This window comes from Festucalex cinctus, chromosome 3 (genome assembly GCF_051991245.1).
Source record: "Festucalex cinctus isolate MCC-2025b chromosome 3, RoL_Fcin_1.0, whole genome shotgun sequence".
Lineage (NCBI taxonomy): Eukaryota > Metazoa > Chordata > Actinopteri > Syngnathiformes > Syngnathidae > Festucalex > Festucalex cinctus.
The window spans coordinates 11,900,883-11,926,759 of NC_135413.1; the positions used below are offsets into that span (position 1 = coordinate 11,900,883).

The 25,877-nt window shown below is 41.1% G+C and overlaps 1 protein-coding gene and 1 long non-coding RNA gene across 2 annotated transcripts in view; one reads left to right on the plus strand and one right to left on the minus strand.

Annotated features, from left to right (window-relative positions):
* cbln1 (cerebellin 1 precursor) overlaps positions 1-22,788 on the minus strand; it is a 34,300-nt gene extending 11,512 nt beyond the window's left edge. The window contains exons 1-2 of the mRNA XM_077515842.1: positions 21,852-22,788; positions 20,630-20,749 (exon numbers count right to left, since the gene is read on the minus strand). Coding sequence (XP_077371968.1) covers positions 20,630-20,749; positions 21,852-22,115 — 384 coding nt within the window. The 5' untranslated portion in view covers positions 22,116-22,788. The remainder of the gene's footprint in view (positions 1-20,629; positions 20,750-21,851) is intronic.
* LOC144015656 (uncharacterized) lies at positions 854-1,921 on the plus strand. Its single transcript, XR_013282780.1, has 3 exons — positions 854-1,159; positions 1,236-1,337; positions 1,421-1,921. It is a non-coding gene; the product is annotated as an uncharacterized LOC144015656 (long non-coding RNA).
* Positions 22,789-25,877: the final 3,089 nt, after the last annotated feature.

Here is a 25,877-nt window from a genome sequence, read left to right on the forward strand (position 1 = left end):
CTGTGATACGGTGGTTGGTATTATGAAATTAAAAAATATGAAGTTATACATTATATGTAAAAATGTTGTAAGAGTCGTTCGTGACTGCTGGGGTTGAATCTGAAAATAAACGGATAAAACTATATAATTTCCCCTTACTGATATAGTTACTATCTGACATTTTTGTTCAATATTTCTGTGAGTAGGGGGAAGCATATGCAGTCAAAGATTCATGGGGAGGTCAAATGTATGTCTGTGCTTGTGTGCGCGTACGCGCATGTATGGCTGCATGAGGGTCAAAGAAGTGTGAGGACAGACGGGGGGCTGAAGAAGTGTGAGGTTAGACGGTGGCTATAATGTTGTTAGTTTGAAAGACAACGCTTCCTAAAATATATTTCAAAAACAAGCATGTACTCTGACGGTTACATTTATATCAGTATCAATTTTACAAAAGGAAAATGGTGAGCAGGTCATTAGCGGTATCAGTATCCTTACCCCTGTTAGAACAGAGGGGTACTGGTCATAAAATTAAATTAGGCTGAAGAAGAACGGACACGCAGCTAATTGTGAGGGTCATTTCTGAGAGTCTAATAGAAATTTATGGATTTTAAATTGCGTTTTGCACACCCTCCTCTATGTATAAATATGAGGCCTTCGCAATGCCACACTCACTTCTCTGAAAAATTCTCAAGAGGTATCGGCTCTGAGCTTCCAAGATGAATCCAGGTAATTAACTCTTGATATTATTTATATATGTATATATACTCATACAAATGTGGCACTTATATTCACTTCTATTAATGTTTTTGCTATGAAATAAAAACCCCCTACATCTTAATGAAGCTTCTGGAAAAGCAAGCATCTTAGTGAGTGATTTATTTATTTAATGGAATGATGCATGACTTTATTTTTATACTTATAGCGTTTATTTTATTTTTAAGTTATGAGAGATTTTGGAATAAGTCTGTATTAATATGTATTTTTTGTTTTACTTTTATTTTAATTTTATAGAGTTAGGAGAGTTTTTATTTTTATTTTATTTTTTTTTTGAATGAGTGAATGAGTTCGTATTTCTTATTTTAAATTTGAATTTTTACAGAATTAGAAGCGTTGTTGGATGAAATTCAACTGTATTATTATTCAGCGTCACAAGGTGGCGATGTTGTGACAGGAATCCGGCGTAAGTATTTCTTTTTTTGAAACGTTTAGAGCTTTTTCTTGCTTTAAAATTAACTGTTAGTAATGGATATTTACAGAATTGAATGAGGATGTGAACGAGAGGGTTAGACAGCCGGAGATTTTCGTAATTACGAGTGATGAGGAAGAATTGGATGACGAATTACCTGCAGGAGTGAACGGTAAATTTCCTTTTTTTTTTAAATAAAATAAAACCTATGTATTACTATTTTTTAAATGAACCGGTAATGTTGTATGATTATAGGTGGTGATATACTGAGCGAGACGGTCCCAGAGACTGCTCAACCTGAGGTCATAATAATATCTGACGAAGAAGAAGAAGGAGAAGAAGAAGAAGAGATATTAAGGCGTGAAAACGTGAGGGCCGAAGCGGAAGGTGAATTCGTCGGGTTTCCACCGATTGAAAGCGAATCTGAAATGGAAAACTCTGAGGGGGGTGACATGGATTTAGATAATGTAGGTCAAGGTTTGGCTGAAATTGTAAATGCCTTAAACGATGAGATCTCTATGCAAATCGAGCCTTTTCAAATGCCTGATGAAATCGGCGGCGATGATGGCGATCCGTTTGTGGCTATAAGACACATTGAGGATTTTATTGATTTCTTTAATCCTTTAGAGAGGGCTCTTGCACGTCTTAACCAGTCATCTTCAAACGACGAAGCCGTTGAGGACATACTTGAACCAGACATACATAGAAATGACCAACAGCAATCCTCTGTATCATTTTCACAACATTCCCAGCCACACCCACGCAATCAAACGCAATATGCAGAAGGTAGCAGCAGTACACATTGCCAGCAGACACTTGTGTCAAATACACAAAACTTTCAATACCAACCATACACGCACAATCAAACGCAACAGACAGAAGCTGGTGGTAGTAGTACACCAGCTAGACAAGACCTCCAACAACAGTCTCGGGTACATCGACACATTCAAGCAGAACATCCCCCAGCACCAACCCCCAGTACACATTCCACCTTGCAACAATCTTCAGACACAAACAGACAGGTGGGGGGACAAGTTAGGCGTCCGAATTTTAACAACTTGGAGATAAGACGACGTCTAAATACAACGAGACCCGAAGACCCCCTTGATTTTGCAGCCTTCTACACAAACATTGGCAATAATTTGAATGAAGCTGTGCAGGAGGTAATCAGATCGACTAGTCGCGGTGATATAGTCCAAGCAGAAATAGTGGGTGAAAATGTGAGGGAGCACTGTTACCTAGATGCTGTTAATGACCCGAATGACGTAACTGACGCAGTCCATAATTTGCTAGATCGCATCGCACAATCTAATACAGAGGTACTGGCCGACAATAGTCTAGAACTTGTTGTACAGATTGTATTTGATGTTAATGGCGGAGGAGGTGCCAAACGCAAACTAATTTTGACTACAAATGATGAAATGGTTCAAAAGAAGAAGAGATGTTTGTACATAACGTATGACAAAAATGATAAATTATGCTTTGCTAGATCGTTAGCATACCTGCTTGACGGATCGTTGACTGTTGATCAGGCTACACAGAGGGCTCGTTATTTACAGCAAAGCGTGGGGTTGACTTGTGAGACTGCCGTTAGTCTGAGGGACGTACACAAATTTGAAACGCTTGTGAAACGCAAAATCGTTATAGCTTATAGAGCGGATTGCGAACGCCCCCTGTCTTTTTTTGAGACGCAATACCCCAAATCAGAGGACTCAGTGTTCTTACTGCTATTAGACGGACACTATTATGGAATAAAATCGGTTAAGGAGTTCATAGGGAAATCCTACTTTTGCAGACAATGTTACAAAGGGCATAAAAACCAAGAACAACATAGTTGTGAGGGGCATTGTCACATCTGTCTCGACCCTACCTGCAAACAACAACCGTTCAAAGCCATTCATTGTAACGATTGTAATAAAATATGTCAGAACGAGAGTTGCTTCGTTAAACACAAAGAACGCAGACAGACCTCAAAATCCGAGACTAGCAACTGTGAGAAATACAAAAAATGTAGCGAATGCAGTGTGGAATATTACGTCAAATCACAGGGGGAGAATGTTAAACATAAATGCCCTCAAGCCAAATGCACAGTATGTGGAGAGGTTCTACCTAAGGGCGGTGATGAGGCGAGAGGAAACCCTCATCTGTGTTACATGCAGCCTCTAAAACCGGAAGCGCCTTGTAAACAAATAATTTACTACGATTTTGAAACATTCGTAGGTGCTGACGGTAAACACAAACCCTACCTAGTGTGTACCAAATCGACAAAGGGGGTGGAAAAACATTGGTTGGGTCTTGATTGCGTCGAACAATTTCTTGATTATGTCAGGAACCCTCGTTTTGAACAGTCTAAACTAATCGCTCACAACGCCAAAGGTTTTGACGCTTACATCATTCTAAACAAAATGGTAGACATGGGGGTTAATGTCAGCGTCATTATGCAAGGGAGCAAAGTCATTTGTTTCTCAGATACGGACTACAAACTGGGGTACAACGACTCCTTGTCCTTCCTCACGATGCCCCTCAGCTCCTTGCCTAAAGCTCTAGGTTTCATCGATCAAACTAAAGGGTATTTCCCCCATGGCTTTAGCTCTCTAGACCATTTAAATTACATCGGTCCCTACCCTGATCCAAAATATTATGGGGTAGAGCGTATGTCGACGGTCCATCGTACAACGTTTTTTGAATGGTACGAGGTAGCGTGTAAGGGAACCTTCAATTTTGCTCAGGAAGCTCTAATGTACTGCAGAAATGATGTGAATATTTTGGCGACAGCTTGTGAGAAATTTAGAGAGGAGTTTCTTAATGCGACTGGTACAGACCCGTTCAATTCTGTAACTATCGCCTCCTCCTGCATGAAGGTGTTCCGGAACAATTTCCTAACACCTAAAACATTGGCTATTACGCCGACCGATAATTACATACAACAAACCAAATCATTCTCACGCGACTCGATCCAATACCTAATGTGGGTGGCGCACAGCCAAAAAATACCTATTATTCACGCCTTAAACAAGGGGGAGGTCAAGATCGGGCAGTACTATGTAGACGGGTACGCTTTGATAGACGGCGTAAAATATGTATGGGAATATCTCGGATGTTTCTATCACGGATGCCGTGAATGTTACGATCCTACTCAAAAGTGTCCTATGAGTAAACGACCGTTTCAAGAAAAGTTTGACAGGGTTAAAAAGAAAATACAGGATCTAAAAGTCAAGCACGGTGTACAGCTTGTGTTGATGTGGGAGCATGAGTGGCTGCGGTTAAAAAAGTCGCCTGAATTCAACAAGGCTCTCGAGCTGGGCTACACCGTATCACAAATTACGGAGGTGTGGCATTTTGACTCGTCGAGTAGCGACGTCTTCAAAGCATACATCGATACATTCCTTAAAGGGAAGCAAGAGGCCTCGGGGTATCCTTCCTACGTCGTTGATCAGGCAGGTAGGGAAAAGTACATCGAAAACTATGAGACTCACCAAGGTATTAGACTAGACCCCTCAAAAATAAATGTGAATGCGGGTAAGAGGCAGGTGTCTAAATTATGCCTCAACAACTTTTGGGGCAAATTGGGACAGCGTGATAATTTGGATAAAACAGAGATTGTAAGCAGCACAGAACGCTTCTTTGAATTGTTATTTTCGGGGGTGTACGAGATCAAAGCCTTTCACTTCCTCAACGATCAAAGGTCGATCGTGCAGTACAGCTACAACCGACGTTGCAACGTCCCCCCCCCCTCCAAAACCGCTAACATCTTTGCAGCATGCATGACCACGGCTTATGCACGTCTAAAAATGTACGCATATTTGGAGCGACTGCAGACGAGTGTTTTGTACACCGACACGGACAGCCTCGTCTATGTAGTCAAAGACGGCGAAAGTCCTTTGGAATTAGGTGACTATTTGGGGGATTTGACTGACGAGTTGGGAGGAGATAGCATTCAGGAGTTTGTTTCAGCGGGTCCTAAAAGTTACGCCTACCAAACTAGGAACAGCATGAAAACGGTAATGAAGGTAAAAGGTATCACACAGACCCATGACACTTGCAAACGCGTCAATTTTGACAGCATCAAGAATTTAGTTGAAGGGTACATTGACTCATCAGGCACACAAACCAGAACGATTGAAACGCCTCAACACACTATCGTGCGTAACAAAAAGGGTTTTCACCTAAAAAACATGTCATTCATGAAAAAGTTCAGGGTAGTATATGACAAGAGACGTCTTATCCCCCACGGACGCACCCTGCCTTTCGGTTATTAGTGTGTTTTGTGAAATGGAGTTAAATCAAGTTGATTTTGATCCGAGGCTTCAACCCCCCTTTTCTTGTTTAATATCTGGACCAAGCGGGTGTGGAAAAACATATTTTGTAAAAAGTATCTTGGAAAATTGTAACCATGTTATGAAAAGTCTTCCTGACAATGTTGTATGGATCTACACTTCTTTTCAACCTCTGTACGAGGAACTTCAAAAGCTGAATAAAAATATTAACTTTGTGAAAGGTCTCCCTGATTCTTTTGAGGATGAAAGTTTGTTTCCAGCGCGTCAAAGTCATTTGGTTATTCTGGACGACGTCATCTTTCAGGCGTCGGACCACCCTGAGGTGGTAAGAATTTTTACCCAATATAGACATCATAGGAATATGAGCGTCATCATGTTAACGCAGAACATTTTTCATCAAGGTAAATACAGCCGGACAATCAGCCTCAACAGTAATTATATGGTGTTGTTTAAAAACCCGCGTGATAAATTACAAAAGAGTGTTTTGGCTAATCAGATATTTCCCTCAAAGAAAAAGTATTTTTTGGAAAGCTTTGAAGACGCTACCAAAGACGCTCACGGGTATTTATTAGTGGATTTAACCCCGACATGTCCAGATCAATATAGACTGAGGACGGGCTTACTAGCTCATCAGTGGCCTACCGTCTACATACCCAAGACTTAATAAGATGTCGAAGCTTTTAAAAAGAAATGCTCCGCTGCTCAAAACTTTGTTTCACTCCAAGCCCAAGAAACGTAAAGACATACTTTTGCGCGGTCCCGCTAGCTTGGTGAAAGCTCTCTGCGAGATTGCTCTAAATCTCTTAAAAGGTCACATACCGCTGAGTCCTTCGCAGTATAAGAGGCTAAAAAAGCAAAAGAAGGTGATCAGAGAATTGGCCGATAAGAAAAAAAAGTCTGAAGAAAAAACGTGCGGTCTTGATTCAAAAGGGTGGTTTTATCTTACCCTTGTTGGGGGCATTCGCCCCTGTCCTCGGAAGTCTTTTAGGCGGTCTAATAAATAAATAAACTTTAACCAATATGAGTTTGAGAACAGCTCAGAAAATGATTCTTGTCTCACCTCACCAACTGGAACGTTTAAGCAGGCCCGAACCAACCATTCGAGAGACGGTGGAGCGTAATTTGGATTTTAAAATGAAGGAGGTCCTAGAAGATAGTTCTCTAGACCAGTATGAGAAAATTAAAAAGTACCAATCCTTGATGCAACGATATTTAGGGTTGCTCAAACAAGGGGAAAACGAACGACGACCAATCAACCTGACTCTACCTGCTGAGACATCAAACACATCCCCATCAGATGAAGCGACGGGTTTGGAGAATGAAGCCTGGCTCGACATCGTCCAAACAATCCCTCCTCGTTACCGTAAAAACGCCGATTATGTTTTAAGAAAACTGTCTACCGACGAAAGAGGTTGGACTCCTCGCAGCGAATTCATCTTCAGAGGTAAGCCCGTCAGAGGATCCCACATGACTGATTTACTCAAACATCTCATCGGCAAGAATGTTTCATCGCAAGGTCCTAGAGGTTGGAGTGAGTTTCTACACACCCTCTCAGAACTCAATATACCCGAAACAACGGTTTCTAACCCACATGCACGCGAGGAGTTGAGACGTCTAAAAAACGGCTCATATACACCTAATCCCATTGTTAAGGAATCTTCAAACGGGAAAAAGAAAAGAAAACGGACTGCTTCGACTATAAAGTGGGAGGGGTTTTAAATATGACACTTATTTTATGTAAGGAAAAACACATCACTCTGTATTGCCTTTTAAATTGCTTTTATTGAATAAATGATTTGAAAAACATAATCCGTTACAGACAATGACATTTTTTAAATTTGTTGAAAGAACATGATTTTTGTCCTCCGCATGGTTTGCAGGTAAAAAACCGGTGTCGCCGAACAAAAGCAGATACCATAGCATCATTCTTGATTACATCGTCGGTGTAGCAGTCCATCACATCCTGGTAAGACTCTCCACACCCTCTATGGCTCAGGTAGTACACACAATGAGGGCCGCAGGCCGCTGACAGTTCGTGTTGTAACTGGCGATTATGGTAAATTATACGGTTAGAATACTTTTCCAGAAAAGACTTTATACTTTGTGGGTAATATTTAAAATCAGGGGGAAAGCCGAAGGGGTCGAAAAAAGATGCAGAGTCGTCCTTTTCCAAGGTGAGAGCCAACCAATGTTCTCCGGGTTTAGAGCGGGGGTGTGTATTAACTATATAGTATATGGGGGGCGAGGGTTTCAAGGAGGATAACTCGTCCGAAGCGTAAACGCCTCCAAATAAATGTCCTTGTAAACGTGTCATCAAACTCTCCAATTCCCTTCCGTTCATCTCCTCAGTAATAGTCCATTAACACTTCCCTCTTCGAGTTAATTTCTAAAATAGAGTCGTAACAAGCGTACACAATAAGTGTGGCGGTATGGGGAAGCGGGGTCCTGAATCTCATCTCCAATCTGAGTGTACCGCTGGACACAGGGGATAAAGCCTCTGTGTCCTGGCTAGGATTTAGATTAAAGGCAAACAGAGCATAGCCTTGTTGAAAGTCTTCGTGGTCTATACTTAGAGGTAAATCTTTTAAAAACCTCCCCGTCGAGGTAAACAAGTTATGAAACTCGCGCACTGCGTTTCCTGCGTTAAATTGGGGTTGAAACGCCTTAGATGGGATCTGCCGCCCTTCTTGAGTTAGGGCTAGGTATTCAATATTGTGGTGGGCAAAGTTAAAAGGATTTAAATTCTTCCGCCCCACAAAAGCGCTGTGATTGACGAGTGCTAAAACCACATACTTTGGCGTATGTCCCAAAAAGAGATTGTCTTGATGGCAGATCCTCGATAACTGGGGTATAGAGTAAGTCTTTACGTTGATCCTCGATAGGGGGTACAGCGCGTTGTCTTTGTGGAGAGCCGCTGCGTGACCCAAAGAAACGGCCGGTGCGACCGCTACTTTTTTTACAAAAAGGGTGGCTCCTATTATCTTCAGAGAGCAATCAGCGTCGGGGGGACTCATTAAACAAAAATCATCGCTGGCTCTTGTTAGCTTTAGCCTTAGATCCACGTTATTTAAGAGGTATCTCTCACAAAAGAAAATATCCGAGTGAATGGGGCCTAGGAGTTGAAATTCCCTGGACCCCTCAATCAATTGGGCTCTGTGAACCAGCCCTTCATTAACATCGTTGCCCGTGAGCGATGTTGAATCCATCCGCCCTCGTGTATCTTTGAAGAACATGGCTGTGCTAAATTGGCTTTTGAGAGAATCCTCTGAAAAGTTTAACAATGTTTCAATCATAGCTCTGTAAGGGTGAGTAGCGCTTGATTGTGAGATGAGTCTATCCCCTAATGTAACATCTACTTGGGTAAAGATTGTGTTTAACGGATAGTTAATGATGCCTACGTGGTCGGTGGGGCCCAGATGAGAGCCGTCTCTGTGTGTTACTCGCAAACGCAGGTAAAGCATTGTGTCCGAGAGATCCATATATTTAGAACCGTCCCCCGGTATGAAGAATTCAATGGGTCCTTGCTCCGTCAAAGCTGATAAGGGTGAAATTTCGACGTATTGGCTTTGTTCTATCGAAAGTTGGGTCATTGGGGGTGAGAACAAATCTAATTCCGACAGAGTGCATTCTTGCGACTTGTGATGTAAAAGAGCCATTTTCGTCAGATTGTTTAAGAGAAAATGTCGGCGTTGCTTCTTCGGCGCTTCCTTCTTGAGACTGATTTCCTTTTGACTGCACGCCTACGCTTTTTATGAGTAACCAGTCTCTGACCTATCGGTCTCCTCGAAGGTCTTCGAGCCAAAACCATTAACCCGGATCCATCTTGATTCTTTTCTCTTCTCTGTATTCTTTCCATCGCACGTCCTGCTACATCCATGGCAATATTTTTAGCCGCCGACTGCAGGTGAGGTTTCGCTACTGTAAAACCTTTTTTGACTAAAGGTACGACAAAACGGAAAAGTTTAGAAAAAATGGAGCCCAAACCTCGCCCATATTGCACAGGGGCCCCGTAAAAACCCGGAAGCGACCCTCCTGCTTGGGTTTCGTAATAATTAACAAAGCGATACAGGTCAGGGTGTGTCTCCATCACGACCATTGTTTTTTACCTCGGTTTAAAATGCAGGGTAATAATTATCTTTCCGTATTTAAAATTAACCGGCTGATTCTGATCCGTCTTAATCTGTATTCCTACTTCTTCAATATGTCTCCTACTAATAGGCAGGTAGTAAGCAGGGTTGAAAGTTTTAAAAATAAACTCCCCGTATCTCCCTTCGATCGGAACAGTCCTCAATAACGGAGCATAGGCATCCCCTACCGTCTGGTGTTGCACCACGTCTGTATAAACGTATAAATGGTATTGACCCGCCTTTATATCGGCTGGGTACGGGGCAGGTAACCAATTAGGTTTTATAGTAAACCATTGTCCTTCCTTCATACCAAGTATGTAAGCCAACGGTGCATTAAAGCGGATCTTATAACATCCGGTTGACGACATCCAAAGAAATTTCCGCATATTAATATCGTAATGGAGTAAAATTTGGTTGCCTATTTTATTTTTTATAATATACAGAACCGCCTCTCGTAGCTTGTCAAGATCTTCATATTCCCCGGATGTAATATCTAAGGTGTGGGTTACAAATTCGTTTTTATCAGACCCCCTAGCTGTCTCGGAGTTCTTTGCATCCTTAGCTTTGGAAAGCGTCATATCTTTTATATAGAAAGTAGTCTGGTTTTCGGGTACGTTTATCCAACTACGAGGGTATGAAATCTCAGTCAGGGCCACCTCCCAACTTCCTTCGAGATCAATGTGTTGGGCCAAATTCACTCTGAACTGTGAGATTGTGTTGTCCGTATACACATCCATACTAGCGTTAGAAGGTAGAGTAACGTAGAATCCTCCATCGTGTAAGGGATCCATGCCGGCTTCTGATACAAGTTGTATTTGAAACTCTTTTTTAAACGTCTACAATCTGAGAAGCGGGGACCCAGCTATCGAATTTCGAGGGCCATCCCTTCCAACGAACGAGGAATTGTCTCTGCCCCCTCACCGTGCGCCTTTTAAGGATTTTCTCAATATGGAATGTGTGGTCTTTTGATACGCTCACCTTCTGTAATTCACCTTCGTAAAACGATCCTTCTATGACATCCCCGTCATAATCTTTCAGTTTGTAGACGGGTGGAAAACGAGGAAGACATTCAGATATGGTAAACAATTCGTCCGTAAAGCTCTGCTCGTATTTTTTATCAAACACTCCTCTTAATTTAGATATCCTCACCACATCTCCTGTTTTAAAACGCATTTTTAATTTCCCACTTTGCTCTATCGGCATATTACCGTATAGATTCTGGAAAACCTGTTGAGTATTTCCGTCAGTAACTTGATTGGGCTTCATTTTTATACTTTTATGGTAGCTTTCGTTATAACTACTTACTAAATCTTGTACGACGTCGATATACCTGCGTGTGTTTCTGGCCGTAAAATATCTCCACATTCTAGTTTTTAAAGTTCTATTAAACCTTTCAACAACCTGGGCTTTCAGATCACTGGCAGTAGCAAAATGAACAATGTTGTGTTTTTTCATCAGGTTCTGAAAATGTCTGTTAAAAAATTCTTTACCCGCGTCGGTCTGTATTTTTCGAGGCGTCCCACTCTCAGACAAAACAGATTCAAAAGCTTTAACTACCTGCGGAGCCGTCTTATCCTTCAAAATGCGTACGTAGGCTTTTTTTGAAAAAACATCGATGACGGTCAGTAAATATTTAAATCCATCGTTGACGCCAGCCAGGGCCTGCATATCGCAGAGGTCTGCCTGAAATTGATTCAGCGCCCTTGGGACAAAAACCCTGTTTCGTGGGAAATTGATTCTAGCGGGTTTGTGTAAGTGTAGGCATCTTGCTCGATTAAGAAACCCCTGACTCGATCACGATTTACTTTTTTACCCGTAACATCCTGTACACCTAAGTGTAAACGCTCTACACCACCAAAACTGGCCGGGTGTGAGGCATCGTAGTAAAGCTTCTCCATACACTTCCTCTCAGCCATCATCATCAGAAAATGAATTTAAATGATATATGCAACGATTATTTATTGATAAATTCACACAGACATGACTTCTTTTGTTTTTTTGGTTTATTACATGATTTCCATAGTATAATCATACACAATAGTAAAACTGATTACATGCATAATACTAAAAGGCAATACTAAGAATTAATATACTCAAGGACTCGGGATAAGACATAGGGACTAACTTTTAATTCAACGACGGTTTGAAATTCTTTTAATTCAACAGGTAAGTCTAAAGGGTAGTTATTTTCTAGACAGTATTTTGCAGAATCAACAAACAGAGTCAAAATTGTTACCAGGTGACCTACACCCACGTCATCACACCATGCATCCAGAATGGCTTTAATTGTATTGGCCAAACCCAAATGACTCTCGTTCACAACACGTCTGACAAAACAATCCCAAGATACATGAAATAGCGAATGAGACAATGATCTGACTTTTTGCATAATCAACAACATTTTGTCAATTCGTCCGTCTCGGTCAGAAGTATGTAGAATGGTTCTCTCCAGAATGTCCGCCCAATTACACAAACCGTAATATCGAAACAACAATTTTCTGAAGATATTCCCCATCGTGTGTCTCTATTTAGAATTGTAGTACTTGTCCAGCAGAGTCTTGAGGTCGTTCGACAGCGATCCGGGGCCTTCAAGGGCGTCCAGTTGCTCGAGCTTGTCGAGTATCTTCTTCTCTTGCTCGAGATCTAGCAGGACAATCTCGGCCGCTGTCTTGACCTTCTTAATGTCGGTAGTCAGATGAAGCAAGTTCAACATGTAATGAATGCTGGGGAGGAATTTAGGCGTGCACAACAATGCTATCACACGATGATAATGTTTCCTAAAATACTCATCATCGTCTATTTCTAGACACTGGTGCTGCCTCTGGCTGGGATGGTTGATTAAACAGCCATTACATTCATCTCTACTGTATTTAACTATAACTTGATTGAGGAGATGTCCTATAGTCTGTTTTATACAGTTGTACTTATCCCGACACAGCCAACTGTCCGGGGGCCCGTTCCAGACAAGGTCCCAGTCCTTGTCAAGGTTTGTAGGTGAAGGCAAAGCTGTTGGCGGGCACCCCTCCACAACGTCCCCGTCAGAGGTTAGTTGCTCCTGAGGCTGCTGCTGCTGAGACTCCTGAGGCTGCTGAGGAGGTAGGTGTTCATGCCGGGTATTGAGTTCCTCAGGAGTCATCAGCAGTTGTGAATACTCCAGCGAGGCAATGTACTCATCGGTCAGCTGCACTTCTTGAGAGTTCTCCGGCGGAGGGGTGTTCTCGTCGGCAGTCGCGGGGTACTGAGAACAGTCCAACTGCTCTCGCTCAAGGTGGGTCGCGGCTGCCTCAACGTCCTTTCCCTCCTCAAAGTCAGAGCTCTCTGTCTGCGTACCTTTTGAGACTTTAAGCCGCGATCCTTCCACCAGAGGCACCACACTCCGGGCACCCAGAGGCGTCCACGATGTTGCCAGGCGTCTGGAACTCTGTCTGGTAGGAGGCATCGTTGTCGTCGTTGGCTTTTTCCGGCAAAGTGTAGTCCGGCTGGAGACTCCTGCTCTTATATTACATAGGGGCGGTTATATGGGTGGGATTTGTTGTAAAGAGGCGTATTTTCCCATTGTCTAAGTGGTAGGGGGGCTGTCCTTGAGGGGGGTTGGCTTATGACGTCAGAGTAGGCGGTTCATAGGGGCGTTGACTACTCAAACGTCAACGCCTTCCTTACACCCACAATGTTTCGCCAATGCCGGCTGTCCAAAAAGAGGGTGGAGATTTTTTCAGAGTGCGCATCCATCCTCTCATTCCATTCAGCCAACGGTAGGGTCAAAACCCTCAAAAAAACACCACATTCAGTGTTAAATGCTTCCAAAGTAAAAAACAGTTCATTCTGATTTGTGCGATCACCAGTCTCTATCAGGTTGTTAGAATCAATTTTCACCTTAAAAAACCAACGACCTGTAGGCGTTGTCCTCGAGACCCATGTAAATGTTAAAACATTCCATGGTTCAGACGACTTCATACATTCTTTCAACACTCGAGGTACCAGTTGATTTAATATACCCCAGTCATTAGAGTTTAGAGTCCCATAGCCACTAGGTGATGTATTTTCAACACCGTCCATGCTAAAATACAGACACAGCTCACCCATCTCGTAAAGGAAGCGGTATCCCCATGAGGCAGATGGATCCAAAGACCATATTTCCTCCAAAGACTCTGCGGGGGGTTTCTGAATACGTCGCAAAAACATCTGCTTCTTACGCGGCGCATCCAAAATCGAGTCGGTCCCAGTGCGTCCCATCTGCACTGAAACATTTGTCTCGCTGATTACATTGATTTTCCCCGCCATCCTCGCTGTAGCTCTATCGGACTGTTGAAGCGCTTGTTATATACTTTTTACCCATACTAAACCACTCCCTCCGATCACGTCATTCAATCTCATTATTATTCATTATTCACTCAATCTAGGGGGGCGTGCACCGGATCCGGAAGTTAACCAAACAATTAGCATTTGAACCCGGGTCAGCCATGATATCTGCAAAAACAGGTAGGAACACCACCTACACATCATCCATCTTCATTAAGGGGTCATTAATCTTCATTAAATGACATCAGGAAGTCATTAAGGGTCATTCATCTTCATTATATAACACCTGGAAGTCATTAAAGGTCATTCATCTTCATTAAACGACATCCGGAAGTCATTAAAGGTCATTCATCTTCATTATACGACATCCGGAAGTCATTAAAGGTCATTCATCCTCATTAAACGACATCCGGAAGTCATTAAAGGTCATTACCCCTCATTAAATGACATCTGGAAGTCATTAAAGGTCATTAACCCTCATTATATGACATCTGGAAGTCATTAAAGGGTCATTCATCTTCATTAAATGACATCAGGAAGTCATTAAGGGTCATTAATCTTCATTAAATGACATCAGGAAGTCATTAGGGGTCATTAATCTTCATTAAATGACATCAGGAAGTCATTAAGGGTCATTAACCCTGATTAAATGACATCTGGAAGTCATTAAGGGTCATTAACCCTCATTATATGACATCTGGAAGTCATTAAAGGGTCATTAATCTTCATTAGGGAGGGGTCATGACCCACACATGACCCCCCTAATCTAATTAAGAATGTCATCCATCAAATTTTGACAGAAGCGGCCTTGTAATATTCTCTCTTCTGGGGACCGACTCACCAGTGCCAAATGACTGGGACTAGCCACAATCTACACACGGACATTCAAGATGAACTGAGCGAGCAGTGTCTGGGATAGTATGGGATGGATAACGATAAAAATTAATGTCTATTCTAAATAATGTATATGATTGATGCGTTATAGTAATGGTCGATGGGGACGGGTCTCGAATAAGCTTCGGCTTCTACCCGTCAGCCCTTCTTTCGGATGTCAATGTTGCAAATGATGTGATGTGATTGATGTAAACTGTAATGTGTCCGAAAGGAAAAAATGAATAAACTAAACTAAACTACTGTGAATGCAAGAAACTTGGCAAAACATAGTCTACAGTATGAACAGTGCAGCAGTATAGGCAAAGATACAGCTTCCAACCCCACAACAAGTCAGTTAGTATTTTCCAACAGAGGTTTCCCAAAATGCATTAAATAAAAAAAGAAAGAAAAAAAAAACACAGACAAATTAAAAATGAAAACCATTTTTTTTCTTCCTGATGCCCTTTTTTTGACATGTGACTTATTCTCCGGAACGACTAATAGTAAAAACAAAAAAAAACAAAAACAAAAACAAACAAACAAAAAAAAACCCAGTAATAATCGTTTTCGTGTTTAATTAGTATCATGGTCTCAGCCTAAACGTGTTTCATTGACTTAAAGGAATACAAGACTTATGAAAAATAACCAGCTATTCTGTGAAATGGTTAATTTAATTCTTCGCTGTAAAAAAAAATGTCAATTTATGTTGAGCGATTACGATTTTATAGCACTTTAAATAAATATTTTTGCATTAAGTACAGTATGGGCATTTTGTACAGTCACGTGATCATCGTGATGTGTCGTGTGCGTAAAACACGCATATATGACATGGCCTCTAATGACAACAAAGACACGAGGAATTATTGCGTCACATGGCGGACATCAAAGGTGGAATTACGCCCTATAGCAAAGAAGCACTTGTTCAAAAGCAGTCCAGCCACAGGGGACTCGCCAAAGATGTGTGTCGAGACGAAATCGGGGATGAAAGTGGCCGATAAGAACTCATTCAGCTGGCCGGCTCATAGCAAGTCGGCATTGGGGAGCGTCTGCAAGTTGCGTGTTTACAGAGGCTCAAATTACCAGTCAAGTCACCATTGACGTTTTTCACTCTGGAAATCTAAGTCGTGGACGGTCCCTCACCTCAACTGTCAACATCCGGGTGACTTTTACGCTGCTAGGCCAGCTACATGTCGTGTGCAAAGCTCACATTAGGAGAGGCCTGGCATACTGAGGATTTTACTCTGATCAGAATTGGCGCAGTATTTGAGATAGAAGACGGTCTTTTTCTTGCCTATTACGTCTTTACACAACAATACCTAAACCATTACTGGAAATTTAGTTATTAGTGGTGTGTTCTTTTAACAATTATACATTTACTTCCACTACAAGTTTTGCTGCATATTTTATTAAACCAGTTCTTCTCAGCCGTGCCTCCTCCTTTTTTCGGGCCAATCATCTCCTTGCATTCTCATTTGTTCTCCCAACTGTATCATTTGGCCTCATTAGTTAGTGTCTTTGCTCAATCTGTACATGTAACTCACACCAATAAGACGGCTCATGTTTTGTTTTGTTTTTTAATATTTTTTTTGTATGTTAGCTTTGAGCGAAGTAGTTTATTATTGAGACTACGAATTGGCTATTTCATGGTATAATCCCGAATATGATGGCTATATGAAGACCAGTTTGTGCATTCATGTGCATACTTTTTTTTTTTTTTTTAATATTATTAACTGTATTCCGATTGTATTTCATATTAGCTGCAACTACAGTCTTTGTGAGCTGCCTGTATTTAGGACTTACCATTAATATTTAAGCAATGTCATTTTCTCTTGCGTCTTTCTTTTTGAAAATGTATACAAAGAAGTTCTCGCTTTATGTGATATTCTGCCAGGCAAGTCTGAGGACAGAATTTTTTTTCATTTATTTGAGTAACATCAAGATTCCGATGATTAAATTAAGGCAAGCATCTAGCACTAACACCACATCGGAAACAAATACAAGATGTAGATTTTTTTGTGAAAACACTTTTTTTTTTTACCGGCTCGAAGAGAATGTGCTTTTGCTGGAATGTGGCCAGCTCTAAGCAAAGAGTAAAGTTTATCACCAGTCTAACACCATTTTATGATGAAAGCAATTGCCATGCTGTTGCCACCATACATCTACTGATCTTAAGGAGGGAATCCGCAACAACTGTGTGAGTGCACAGCAATATTACACTTCAGTCAGTTGTGTCTGAATGGAACAGGCTCCACTGTTATTCCTCTAATGCAGCAATTTTCAAAGAATGCAGCGTGAAAGTGGTTCCTGAAACAAGACCACAAAAGACTCAAATTTTGTGCATCGCTCCCTGAATGGAGTGACGCATCTATCGTTCATCCTTTCAAATAATGTCCCAGACAAACCTTTTCAGTGTACGCTTGACTTAATGTGGCTCATTTCAAAGTTTATGATCAAGGCTGCCTTCTAGTGGCAGGGAACTTGTAAATGTAAAACTTTTGTCACAGTTCATTTTGTGTTGGACATTCTGTTCACTTGTCTTACTATGCAACAATTCCACGCAATTAAACACAACTGTTTTAAAAAGGAAGCAAATTATAAATCCACTGTTGAGCAGGTCACAAGTTATAATAGAACCGGCTCGGCAATCAAACGTATTATCAGTCAGCGGATCTTGTAGCTTGGTGTCAATAATGGGGTATATGCCACGGAGGAGGCGGGACTTCCGACTTCAGAGTGTATGTGAAGAAGAGTATGTGCAATTTCATTCTTTGTCATCAGGTGGTAGTAGTGATTCAAAATTCAAAATATTCTGTGTTCAGTAGCTTTAAACAATCAATTACTTGGTTATTAAAATAGTTGTCGTTGAATTTGATAATCAATATGTTTAATTAACTGTGACATCTGTACTTCTGTCATATTCCTACATTTCTTTTCAAATTGTACGACCTAAATCAGTGGTGTCCAAACTCGGTCCTCGAGGGCCAGAGTTCTACAGGTTTTGGATGTTTCCCGTTGCAAGTTTGGACACCAAACTTACCTAAAGCCTTGAAATTTTGATATTCCACCGTAACACCTACTGTACTGTTCAGACAGACATCATGTGACTGACATGCCTTGTGTTGGAAGGTACCTTTAAGTGAAATGCGTAGGATGTTATAATGTCAGTAATGACAAGTTGTTAATCTAAAAAAGTGACAATTATGTTCACAGAAAGTTTGTCTTTTTGCTAGGTGACGCCATCACTTTGCTCAACAAGTGCCCAGTTGTAAGTGTAAGACAGTTCATTTCTCAGGAGAACAATTAGTTGATTAAATATATAAACACTGCGATTGGCTGGCAACCAGTCCAGGGTGTCCCCCGCCTACTGCCCAGAGCCAGCTGAGATAGGCGCCAGCACCCCCCGCGACCCTCGTGAGGAATAAGCGGTCAAGAAAATGGATGGATGGATGGATGGATGGGTGGATGGATGGATGGATGAATAAACATATAAACAATAGGACTTTAGATAGATGACTTTAGATGGATGGATGGATGGATAGATCGATAGATAGATAGATAGATAGATAGATAGATAGATAGATAGATAGATAGATAGATAGATAGATAGATAGATAGATAGATAGATAGATAGATAGATAGATAGATAGATAGATAGATAGATAGATAGATAGATACCCAAAACCCAAATTCTTGTGCATATAAACACATTCGGAATACCTCGATTGAATGGCGCATTGGTTTTCTCTGTACACATTCTTTCTATTTTCTTCTTCATCTGCTTTTCTTCTTCTTTGCTTAATTGAATTCACAAGGAATCTTGGTCTTTGTAGTAACGACTTGTATGCGCAGCTCCGTCTCACTCGCTAAAAAAGCCTTGCTTGAATACATTTCTTCTCACATTATTTTGTCTCTATGTCGAAAACGCCAGTTTGTGCCAATTATACAAGTATATACGTCAGTATATCCGTATATACGTGCGTCCGTGCTTTGTGTAACCCACCAAAAATACTCAAGCCAGTGTAAACAAACATGATGCTCACAGCAAAAAACAATGACATTATTTACGTAACTACATTGTCTGTGTATCGCGGTTCGAACGGGATATTCCAATCGAGCACAAATGGCGTATAAACGAGAGTAACTTGGTCCGCCACACATGTATACGTGTTACCTTGATTGTTTCACAAACCAGAATTCTGACCTTAACCCGAATATTGACTGCATGTAAACATAGTCAATCATCACAGCGGATTCTTTCATTCCCTTTAAATGTGGTGTGCTAGTCACGCACTAGCGTTTTGACAAGACAGAAGCACATCTGCACCTTGAAGTGGATACTTGGACCCCCACCCAACGAAAGCTGTGCTACCATGTTGGATGAGTTCAAATATATAATACAACAATTCAGAGGCTTGTATGTCCTCTCTCCACATATTTCTAAATAAAATGGTCTGCTTGGTCATCAGCTGCTGGCCCTCGATGCATGTAGTCTCGGAAAAGAGTGCTTGATTCTACTACAATGAATTTCAAACAACAGCGTTAAATAATAATGATTGTATCTGGAAAAAATAATTGTGCACATATTTCCTGCTAGGGAACTACTAATTAACAGTAGGGGAAAAAAAACTATTCACTTTATTAACGTAAGCGGTATTTTGTTGGCTGCCACGTTATCTGAAATGCGTCGGATGACTTTGGTTTTCGATAAAAATTGCATTTATTTTCCTGTAATTGAAGTGAATCACTAAGGCAAAATCCCAAACGAAATGGAGCCGCAAACACAACCTGGCCCCTCCCAATTAATCGAAATAAGCAGTTTCCTTGCACTTGAGAAGTGTCTCATGATCAATGCTTGCTCACACTTTCTTCCTTCCGTCCTCATCCTCCCAACAAAGCTTCTTTTTCCCTCCTTTGTGTCCATCATTAGCTGTTTTTCCTCTCCTACCTCATTCATTACTTTTCTCCGTCCGTCCAGTGCGGTTATCTTTTCACCTTTCCTTTCTCTCACCTTCCTTTTCATGCCATGCCTTCATGCTTTGCAATGTGTGTTTTTCATCTGCTGCCTCACATCTCCAGCAACTGCCTCTCAGGCAATTAAACAGTGGGAGTTCTCAATACACCAGGTGCCCTGGATGGATGGGAGCATGAATGGAGGAGGGGAGGGGGGAGGCGAGGTTCTATATTTGGAAGCAAGTTTAAATCGCTATATTTTCGTCATCCCAATATCATCGTCTTCGGCGTTGTTGGACTAACTTTGACGACTTTTGAACATTTGTCATCTCCATCTCACAACGACCTGCTCCCAAACATTCCCCGCCTTGTTTGTTGTTGCCGCAGAGATGCACTGCTAATTAATTTGGGACTCCAATAATAACGTCTAAGTAGCAACACATAACGCCAAAACTCCAGGGAGCCAACAGCATAATTACACAACAGTTTAATTTGAAAAGAACAAATTGTAATTAACACTTATTATCCACGTTTAACACAGGAAACAGTCTTAGAACCGCTGAAAGATTTCCTATCACTTGACGTAGCAAATGCGGTGAAAGCGAGTTGTGAGCGGGATGAAGGAGAGGGCAAATTTGAATACAAAAAGATATTTTTGGACTATGAATTGAAACCTGTGCGACACAATTTGAATGTTGCGGCCATGTCACAGAAGTAATGGAGAGAATTTGCGCTGTCCATGGTACTGAAGCTGCATCGCCCGCAGTATTCGGACCTCCTCTTGTGCTACAGACGCCGCATTTTGTCCTCTGTGCACGTGTGGGATTCATTATGATAGCGGAGAGCAACTAACCTTCATTGGTTGATGCACACCCTCAGCTTTTTCTCTGGGGAAAGAAGGTGCACACACACATTGATCAAGTACACACACTACTAACCTGTATTGTTTGGCGGTTGTAGACTTTGACTACATGGAAGTTAAAACTGTAAATCCCTTTTCGCGGAGCGATGAAATTACTTCTCTCCTCGTCAAAATTCCTCCCGACGTTTACGAGAACCTGACAGAAGGAAAACAAGAAAGTTAGGTCGCCAGCACGGCATTCAATTAGTTGCCGCATTGGAGTTTAGAATGCGGCAAATGATGAGATGTTTTCACGGTCACCATCACAATTTTTGAAGTTCTAAGGAATCCTATCAAGTCTATGATTACTGAAAAACATGATTTAAATTGGAACTTCAAGTTGGTGCCTCTTGTCTCTCTGTGTTCAGATATCCCCCAATGAAGATGAAAAACTGGATTCCTTCATCTACTCTTTTCCCCCACTTAACTTTCAAGGGAAAGAAAAAAAAAGACTCAACCATTGTTCCAATGAAAGTTCAATTATGCATTTCTGCAGTCAAATGTCTGCTTTAATGGATGGAAGCGGACCGTGCCGGGTAATTGAGCGGTAGTTTGAGAGAAAATTAACCTTTCCCAAGCAGGTAGGACCTCGCCCCTGTGACCTGCAGTTCATAAATTATTTGATGGCATGTCAGATCACATAGCCAATATTGTCATCTTGAAAAGATGAAATATGAAAGCTTTTTTAAATGCTAGATTTGCATTACCTTGAAAAAGAAATGGATCACGCACACTTTGCTTTTAGGTACATGGAGCGAGCTTCTGACCATTATTCTGCTAGACTGGCATGAGCGGATGCTGCTGACCTGGATTTTTTGTTGTTGTTGTTGTTTTTAGAACACTTTTTAACGCATCTACCAGATCACATTTGAACGGCAGCATCCTATTTGTAAGGAGTTTTACAGTTCAACTCCCGCTGTGGACAAAAAGTGAACTTGGTGAGATGTCAGTCTGCTTTCTTATTGTAGTTCAAGTGCCTTTGTGCAAGGCACCGTCCCCACCCTGCAGCACAGTTTGTGCAGAGTGTAAATTGTATTTCCCCATGAGGGATTGCAGTCCATCTAAAAATGGTATAGCAAAGTTTCATCTACAGAAATAGTTATTATGTAAGACTAGTCAACGTTTGGTCATAAGCATTTTTAACATAAACTCATGTATTTCTTCTGATAAAAAAAAAAATAAAAAAATCTCCACGCATCAGATTACCTGAACTTGATAAGGTGACAGTTTCAATAAGAAAGGCAGGTGTTTGTTCCTACCCTGTCAAAGTAGATGACCATGGTCCGGTTGCTCATCTCCGAAGGTTCGTGGTTGGTGTTCCGGACGGCCGAGAAGGCCACTTTGGCGCTGCCCGAGCGTACCGAGATTCCCAGTGCGGTGCCGGTGGGGTCCGAAGTCGGGTTGGAGTCGCACACCACCAGGCACTTTCCCTCCAGGACGATCGGTTCCGTTTCGTTCTGAGCATGGCTCGGGTTCGGGCTGGCCGCGAGCCACACGGCACTCAGTAGGCAAAACGCCAACATAGCCGCAATCACAAGCGGCGACTTGTAAGCGGGGCTTTTTAGTCCACTTTCAAACGTCAAAATGCGGCGGCTAGAGTGTCGCCAGCTTCGGCCCAAAGTGAAGCGAACTCTGCTGGGAGTTGGCGAACACGCTCGCTCTTGAAATTGAGTTGGCGGCAGGCGCTATTCTTCTCTCCTCTCCGTCCCTGGAAGTCCAACTCGATTTGACACTTGTAATTCGTCGCCCCTTTCCCCCCCCTTTTTCACTTCTTAGCAGCTTTTCAGTGACTTGGAAAAAGAGTAGCGGAGTGTAAAGCGCGGTGCGGCGGGGCCGTGCTGTGTGCACGCGGGAGAAGCAGTCATAGCGCGCGGAAAGATGCTGGAGGTTTACGAGTGGGTGGTGGGGGGAGGTGACGGTGGTTGTGGTGGTGGTGGGGGGCGAGCTCCGTCTAGCTGGTCCGTGCGCGCGCGACTGAATTATTGATACGTCACATATGAGAGTTTGAAACAAAAAAGGCTCTGGAGGAAGAGACCCGGCGACGCAGCTCGAGATGCTCACGCCTTGCGCTTACTTTTTTTTGTTTTTGTTTTTTCTTTTCTCCCTCAACCTCCCTCCGGTCACGGAGAGCCATCATCAGATTAGCGCGTGCGCGTTTTCCCTATTTTCCAATCGCCTCCAGCCGACCGCCCCCCCATGATCCCTGCCCCTCCTACACTTGTGGCAGTCCACCTCTCTCTCTCTCTCTCTCTCTCTCTCTCTCTCTCTCTCTCTCTCTCTCTCTCTCTCTCTCTCTCTCTCTCTCTCTCTCTCTCTCTCTCTCTCTCTCTCTCTCTGTCGGATGCCAGTTTTTGAAACGAAGATGAGATTAATAATAAAATAAAATGCGCATGTAAAATAGTTGATTGAAATCATAATACTTTCAAAAAGTCAGAAGCTGATCACTAGCTGTGTTTGTTTATTGACAAGATGTGATGCAAGAGTGCAATGTTCACTATTTCTACGTTAAAGTTAAATCTGGGAGCTGTAAAACTCATCTGATAGAAAATACTTGGGAGGGATATCCTTCCTGATCACTTTTTTTTTTTTTTTGCACTTGACTTTGAATATCTGCCGATACCGGGTCCTGATCCAATTTATGCAATATGTAATGAAGAAGACAAACAATATTGTCCATATTAATAATAATAATAACGCATTATATTTAGAGGTGCCTTTCTTGGCACTCAAGGACACCGTACAGTATGTTAAGAGAGGACTTAAATATATATATATATATATATATATATATATATATATATATATATATATATATATATATATATATATATATATATATATATATATATATAATGTGGTCTTGGGGTGTAGACTATTTTCTCAACTACCTTTTTTTAAATAAAGGTATGACAAGATGGTACCTTTTATATGTCTGTAAATCTGCAGTGGTTCAAATCAAGTAAAGAACTAAAATATATGATTCTTGACTTTAGAAATTAAGAAAATAAAAAAAAATAAAAAAAATAATCGCTCTTTTCAGCCGATACCTATCAGCTGAAAATCATGTGTTCGGCCCCAATTTCCGATCATGTCGATCGGATCAGAACAAGCCTAAATAAGAAATACCGGGTAATTGCCCCTGAACCCAGTTATTATGGCTTTTAATGTTTAAAATAGTCTTTGTGTTTTGCATTCCTACAAGATTTTCTTTGTTGCTTTTACAGCATCTCTGTCTTTGCAAATGTACTTTAATTGGCTTTGAGAATGAAAGAAAAGTAATTTATAAAGTCTAAATGTATTATCTTTTTAAAGGAGACAGAGGTAAATAGATGCAAGATTTGACGGACCTTATAAAATGGCTTTATGACCAGATCTGGTCCGCGGGCCTTTGGTTTGACACCTTTGTCCAACAGGAAGAAATCCTACACTGCCTTTGTTCTCCCACTCATGCACCCAAACACATCTTTAAGCTATTTAAAATCAACCCAAAGAGCAGCCTCAGCCTTATTACTATAAATAAAAACACTCCAGTCCGCTCAATAATAGTAATCCACTGTTATTAGAACTGAAGCCTTGTTAAAACACTCACTTCCACTAAGTCTTAAGGGAAATATCTGAGTATTAGAGTGTCAGGGACACAGCTGTAAGCTTATTGTCAAGAAAAAAAAAAGTCACAAAATTACAAGAATATCAGCATTCCCAGGCAAACACATGCAAAGGTATTTTGTATCCCAGCCCGACACTTTTATGTGTGTGGATTTTGAGTCCCTTCACTCATATGTTTTTAGTGCTAATACATAAGATTTATGTATTTCAATTGTATGTCAAAAGCTAGTGCATTAATTTTGAGTTTATTTAAAGTTCCTTTAACAACACTTTTTTTTGTTTTTTTCTAATGTACGATAAATGAAAGCCTTGTGAAAGCTTAGTTGGTAAGCCTGTACTGGGGGAATTCCAGTTGCAACGCAGCACATATACATGTCAAAATTTAGTATGCAGTAATAAGTTAATTTAATAATAATGCATATATTTGTGGCTTGCTGGGATCAAGTTGTATTTTAAAATTTTTAAAATGTGCAGAATTTCACAAGTTACTTCATGTTGAAGATTAGATAGCTCTTAATATGAAAAGAAAAATGCACTGAGCTGTTACAGATATCTTCCAAATGCAATTATGCCATCAAGTGGCAGAAAAATGACCTCAACACAAATCAATATGACGCTTGTTTTTTTTTTGTTTTTTTTACAGTACAGTACATCTTTTTTCATTTTAACTCAATTTTATGAATTATTATGAAATTACTGTATCAATGACTAAAAGATGCAGCCATATTTCTATTAATTTAACATTTTTTCCCACTTTTATGTTGACAAGAGTATGAAAACTTAGGGAAAAAATATTGTATATTTTATTGTATATTTAGAACAGATGGAAAATTTGCATTTAATCATGAGTTAACTATTGAAATCATGAGATTAATTATGATTAAAAATGTTAATTGCCTGATTAAAACCACTGTAAATGTCTGTAACCTAAATCCGCTTGTGTATGAACAATGGAGCAAATCCCATTTCACAAAGACACCACTGATATACTGGCAGTTGTAGATGACCAGATGAGGAGGTGCAGCAAAGCAGAAAGTGTACCAAATAAGCACCTTGTGGGGAGGCCAACCATCAGGGACGCACATGCATGACATGAGGTACTCTCAGGATGTTCGTCAGGGTAAACGTCGCCTTTGACAGTAACATGGGCCACACATTGCAGAGAATGAACACGTGACTTTGCAGGCTTTTATAGCAACTTTCAGGCAGATGTGTATTTAGTCTTTTGGGGGCCCTCCACATACGGGTACTGTATCAATTTTGCTTCTTGAGGGTTGTTACCAAGCAAAAATCCTTTGATTGTAATTGAACATTTAAGTGTGTGAATTATGATCTTAACAATAATTGCTTGAAATAGAAGAAATTGCTATTCATCAGTTTTTATTTGATGTTTGGAACCCCTGGAAATATCAATGGTCCAGACATTTGCCTGTGTTCAGCAGACAGCGACAGCAGACAGTCAGTAGCTACAAGCAGGTTAATGTAAGAAAAGACCCAACAAGCTGAAAGATCGTCATGACAGAAAGAAAATAGAGCAATTGAGAAAAATGTTGGGCACGACACTCAGCAGGTGTCAGAAAGTGTTAATGTAATATAAAGGGAGGATAACTGACCTTGAATCTCCACGCACAAAGCAATATATTCCTTTGATATTGTAGTATCAGGTTGCCATGGCAATG